General features: G+C 40.8%; 1 protein-coding gene across 1 annotated transcript; it reads right to left on the minus strand.

Moving 5' to 3' along the window:
- Window positions 1–4624: 4624 nt before the first annotated feature.
- LOC145389570 (uncharacterized) lies at window positions 4625–5763 on the minus strand (the record flags this gene model as incomplete). The annotated part of the gene is made up of 2 exons (XM_080264829.1): window positions 4625–5174; window positions 5540–5763. Coding segments are annotated over 2 exons (415 nt in total), but the record flags the coding sequence as incomplete, so codon positions are not given.
- Between the last annotated feature and the right edge of the window lie 525 nt (window positions 5764–6288).

Here is a 6288-nt window from a genome sequence, read left to right on the forward strand (position 1 = left end):
GATGAATAAGGATGGAGGTTTGGAGGGTGAAGTGCTTGAAAGGGTACAGCATGAAAGAAAGGTTGCTGGTTCCTTGAACGCAGTGATAAGAAACAGGGAAGTGAGCATGGAAGTGAAAAAGTTACTACATGACAGTATTGTGATACCAACTCTAACGTATGGAAGTGAAGCTTGGACGTTGCTGGAAGGACACAAGTCAAGAGTGCGAGAAGTGGAAATGAGTTATTTAAGAGGAGCCTGTGGAGTCACATGGAGAGACAGGCTGACAAATGAGGATATAAAGGAGCATTGTGGTGTGGATGTGGATGTGATAGGAAGCGTTAGGAGGAATACACTGAGGTGGTTTGGCCATGTGGAGAGGATGGAGGGTGAAAGACTGACGAAGAGAGTGTATGTGAGTGAGGTGGAGGGGGGAAGAGGGAGGGGGAGGCCGAGGATGAGATGGAGGGATGGGGTGGAGAGGTATATGAGAGAGGGGGGTGTGAGTTGGAAGCGGGGTAGTGAAATGACAGGGGACAGGGCGACGTGGAGGCGATTTGTTTGTGGCCACCCCGAACGGGATTGAGGCGTCTGGCAATAGATAGATAGATATATTCTAACTTTTCAATTTTAAAAAGTTGTGTTAACCTTCCAAAAGCTATCCTCAGCTATGTGAGCATGCAAAAATAGTTGAATGCTGCCAGCAGGAGACCTGCAGCAAGGAGTCTCTTTCCTCTATGCATTCAAACTACAGCAGTATAGCACACACATACCGGTACATAGACTTAAACTGCAGCACAACAATCAGGTACGTCATCCAGGTCATGAGGCAATAAAACGGCTTAGATTACAGCCTATCAACTGCAAAAGGGTCATTAAGGCAAGCCTGTAGTCTTCATAAACTCTTTCACTGTTACACATCTCCTCAAGCCTGAATAAAATTATCTAGCAGTAGCAAGAATACAATACTGATGTGACAGGGTTGAAGTGGCTAAGTGTTAACACCAATGCACTTAGTACTGTGCAACACTTCAGATTCTTTGTTGTATTTCAGTTACCAGTCTATTTATACATCTTTCTATTTATAGCCAGACACCTTAACCCTAGAGTAGGTCATGAATAAATTACCTCCATGTCTTCCTGGCTTCTGCCATCAAAGTCCCCCTGCCTCCAACTGACACCACCCTCCATACACTTCTCCACCCCATACTTCAACCTCACCCTCAATCTCCTCCTGCCCCACTCACTTTCCACCCCACTCACATTCTCTCCAAGTCAATCTCTCATTCTCCAGTGTCAATAGACTAGGGTGCTTTAATATATACTATGTACTTTTGATATATAATGATCATGTACTGATTATGATAATTCAAATCCCTGCTCTTTTGGTTAGATTTAAAAAGGAAAAGGGTTACTTTAGCTACATAATAATAATGAACTGATTACTACTGCAGTACTTCAAAATCTCACTGGTCAAGACATCCCCCACCAACCTTAACATTCTAAGGTTCCTATAACTCACTCTTAGGTGAAAATTATCAGCTACAGTTAACTAGAACAGAATACTAGAGCTATCTTGACCAAGAGAGGGTTCAACTGTATCTATCAGTAGCTGTCTGACAACTTGTGACATCACCACCCCATAGAGTCTTGGCCTAGTTCTTACATGTACAGTTGCTTGCAGAAGTTCCACTCCTCTTCCTCTCCATTAGGAGCTCTTATCATTATATATGCTTTGGTAAGTCAAGAGCAAATTAAAAATAACTGTTTAACCAACCAAACTGATTACAGTGACTACTTGCAACGATATAATATGACATTATGGGTTACTGAAGGTGAGGAGGAAGAAAAGAACTTTTGCAGAAGACTGTACATACTATAACAATCATTTCGAAGACTTATGGTATATTAAAATTTCCAAGTACTGTACTGTACTTCCCTTAATCACATAGTATACATACAATAATGTAATAGATCCCACAACCTACTACAGTATTGCAAGGCATCGTGTACATCTTACGCACATACATACATACATCATCCGATCCTGTGTTGCCCCATGAGAAGCGTTGGAGCCCAGGGAAAGGCAACTTGGTCTTTACATTTAAGATTAGAGTGACCAGCCTCACTCATCCCTGAGTGGCATTATGTACGCACTGAACAATAAACCCCAACCATCCCTTGGATATAAACTGACAAAGAGTCAATCGGGTTGGAGCACCTTAATTACCCACTAAACCATTAGGTGCCACAGTTTAGTTATATGGTTACCACCCAGCATAGTAAACAGTTTCCTGCTGCACAGGAAACCATTTGGCTTTTCACTCAGTGTACAGTCACCCATAGGCAGAAGGAAGAGGAAAGAAAGAATGAGAGAAAGACATGGGAAGAAAGGAAGGAAAAGAAAGGGAAGCCACCCGAGGGCAGCACTACATCGATCGAGCGGATGGTGAGCGCCCCCACCTACTAGTTAACCTGATGATGATCATGAAAAGCCCTTGAAGTTCCTGTTATCTACCGACCTGTTAATACTGTAACTCGCTGTCTACTGCAGCCTGCTGTCTACCATAACCTGGTATCTAGTGTGATTTGTCAGTTACCTACTGTAATTTGTTATCTACTATAACCTATTATCTACTGTAACTTCCTATGTACTGCAGCCTCTATCTTTTGCAACCTTTTGATTTACTGTAACCTGTTGTATATTGTAACCTGCTGAGTCATATAATGCCTTATGAGCTACCATTATCTATTGTGACTTTCTTGTTACCTTAAAGTACTGTAAACAAATCTTCTCTTCAATTTCTTACAACATACTCAGTCATAACTGGCAATTAGTACTGTTTGTCAAATGAGTGTATAGTTCATTCCAAACAAGAATTATCCTCAGGCACATCTTGCACCCTTCCACATTTCTCCATACTCCCTAATTCTAACTCAGATCACCTGTAATTATAGCCCATTCCAAGTTAGAATGATACCCGTTGTCAAAAGTGAAGGAGTTAATGATGGACTAGTGGTAGGGTGTAAGCTGTGGCTGAATGCAACACTAATTTGGCATGAACTACAATTTTCAAAAATACCAATGAATGAGAATTTTAAATGTGGAAGGGATGTAAAATACCAATGAATGAGAATTTTAAATGTGGAAGGGATGTACACCATATCACACCACTCAAGGGGCAACATGTTTACAAAAATTTTCCAACTGCATCACAATATTTGCAGATTTTTAGGTCACACTCATTTGTTCCTGCTCCACTTCATGTGTACCTTTCAGTATTTCATCTACTCAAGGCATCTTGGTAGTCATACCAACATAATATTTACAACATGAGTAAGATGAAAACTTGCAAGATGACATACATGTATTATCCAACTACAGGTAGCCTCCATTATGAGATGAATGTTAAAATATCACACCATTTTACATGTAATTGCTTCAGTAAATTGGGGAAACCAGTAGACTTTACACGCAGCAATATAACTTTAACTGGCAAATTTTAATTAATTTACTGAGGACTATTAGCTAAAGAGAATGTCAAAAAAGGCCACTTATAGTTGGCTACCTGCATGTTATTCACTGCTCTGTTCATCAGCACATTTGTCTCTGAACATTTGCTACCTGCTTTTCGGAACAAATGTTGGCTGTCATTGCTGCACTGCATAATTCTCAGTAGTCTGTATAAATACTCTAGGTATGATGTCTTAAATAAATGTTCACTTAAACCATAAATAACTGTTCACTTAAACCATACGGGAAATTTTAATAACACTTCAATTAACAACCTGGAAAGTCTTAAGTAACAACTCACACCACAAAACTAAATCTCAAATAACAGTTCTTATACCACTCAGTATGTGTTATTTAACCCGTCACGTCCCGAGCTATTTCGCACCTCCAACACCCGTCAATCCCGAAGTATTTTCGGAAAAATTTTTTTGGCTAAAACCTCCGCTTTTGGTGAGAAACATCGAAAATTCATAGAGAAATTGCTCACCTGAGGTTTAAAATACTCGATCCAGGTAGCAGTATCTCCTTACCTGACTGGGTTTTCTAACAGGCTGGCACCAAAGAAAACGAGTTCTATGGGAGAGTAACTATTTCACACCACTCATAAAAGGTATTTATTTACTTATTTGGTACAAATATGTAGTACGAGAATATATTGGTTTTCAAACAGTAATATAGGCATTGTAAGCATTGTTTCACTCACTAACTCATCACCATACCTGACCTTTTTTTGCCACATTACCTGATCATCATTTCTGACTGTTTCTTCCTCTAATGCTATGTAAACTTTTTCCTCCACACTGTCATCGATTGGGGAATCACTCTGGCCCTGAATGTCTTTATTGGCCAGGTCACTGGTTCCAGGTGAATTGCCGAGACAATGGAGTACAGGGGGGCGAAGGTTGTGGTGTAAGGCATTGTCCCTGCTTGGCATCTTGTAGAGGAATAGAGGAAGGTGTCCCGTGTATACGTACGAAAAATCACGCGCAAAAATTGAAAATTGTGCAAATTATGAACTTGCAATTGCGTGACGTACCAGTATGTCGTCGGGATTGGCAAATGCAAAATGTTGCAACGTATCCATACGTCGACGGGACGTCTCGGGTTAACAGTTCCTGTAAGCCACTCACTCATTTTTAAATAAATGCTCACTTAAACCTCAAGAAAAGGTAATACAAACATGAGCACTAACCACCTGGCCAAACCCAGCAGGTTCAAGGTCATGTCCTGGGTGGTACAAGAGATTTTTCACACACACGGATCTGCATTAACCCTTTTGGTCCTTTATATTTTATTCTTGCTATCTTTAACAATTTTACTTGGCTGTGGAGGGACTTTTCAAACTGAAGAGGGTTGGATACAGCCTTAACCAGCCCCTTCACAATGAATGATGTTTCTTAAGTTGCATGAAATCATCCAGAGGTATGCTGATAAAAAGGAAAATGCCATCACAGTACTGAAGAGATCAATTGACTAAATAACAGCTTTGGCTATAGAAGGTGTAGCTCATCCAGAACCTTCTTGACACCATGGGCTACTTGGTCCTTGTACCTGTGTAGGGCCAGCTCCTCTTTCAGTTTGGTGCAGCTATTCTTCTTACTTTCTTTACACTTTCTAGTGAAGTGGGCAACATAGCCACTGCTGGCTGGTACCACCTCCATACTGTTGTACAAGCGTTTCCCTGCCAATAAAAGACTCATAATTAACTATACTATTTTTACTCTAGCTTGGCTGCTGATGGGTCTGCTCAATCAAACAGATTGGGGCAGCTCAACAACAACAACTCTAAGTTGGCCTAAAACTGCCATCTATTAATACTGAGTACTAGGTTGTAAAAATAAATTATCACAAATGCAGTGCAAATCATGAAGAAGAGCTATGGAATGGATGTAAAGTTGTAGCATTATCTTTTTCTGCCACTGATCTACGTGAAATAAGCTGCAAAAGGACTAAAACCTGGACCAAGTTAGGATAAGAAAGAGTATACCTCACTTTTTCATGCAAGTATAAGCACTGCAAGTTATTGCATCCTTCCACAGCACTGACCTGCTGTACCCTCAAGAACCCCATGAGAGAAGACAACTCGTGTGGTGTCCATGTCATTGATCGCCTTGAAAGTGCCAGGAGTAGTGGCCATGTCCTTAGCAGGTCTGAGAGTGTGACGGAGCATCCACAGGTACTTCAGCAATGATGCAGCCTCTCCCTGTGGCTCAAAGTCATCGTAAAATATGTTCCACTGCAGCCTAAAGCCCAACTGTGAAGTTGCAGTCCTGAGGTACACAGGGGAGAGGAGCAAATATAAGGTGCACACCAAAAAATAATGTTACTCTCACCCTCCTTTTTATTCTGACCCATGATAAAGTAATCACACCAAAACAGACTGCTACTCTTGCTGTGCTTTACACTACACAAGGGAGAACAGCTATCAAATGGCAAAATTAAACCACAGAACCTGTACATTGTCACACTTGCTGTGCTTTACATTACAAAAAGGGGAGAACAGTTATGATAAAATCGAACCAAAATATACTGCTACTCTCACTGTGCACTGTTCTTTTACTCATAGGAATGGACAACGGAGAAGAGAAAGAAGAAAAAGAAAAGTACAACAGGAACAAGACCAGGAAGGAGAAGAACAAGACTAGAAAGGAGGAGGGAAAAAAAGTGAAATTTGTAGCTTTCCTTAACACTATATGAGCCACTGAAATCTTGCAATGGACATTCCACAGGCAGAACAAAAATAATGTAACAGTCAGTCCCAGATTAACCCCTATGAGGTGTTAGGGCCAGAGGCT

The sequence above is a fragment of the Coenobita brevimanus genome, unplaced genomic scaffold (genome assembly GCF_032717465.1).
Source record: "Coenobita brevimanus isolate Jiangsu-jjx unplaced genomic scaffold, ASM3271746v2 jjx.HiC_scaffold_1317, whole genome shotgun sequence".
In the NCBI taxonomy this organism is placed as follows: domain Eukaryota; kingdom Metazoa; phylum Arthropoda; class Malacostraca; order Decapoda; family Coenobitidae; genus Coenobita; species Coenobita brevimanus.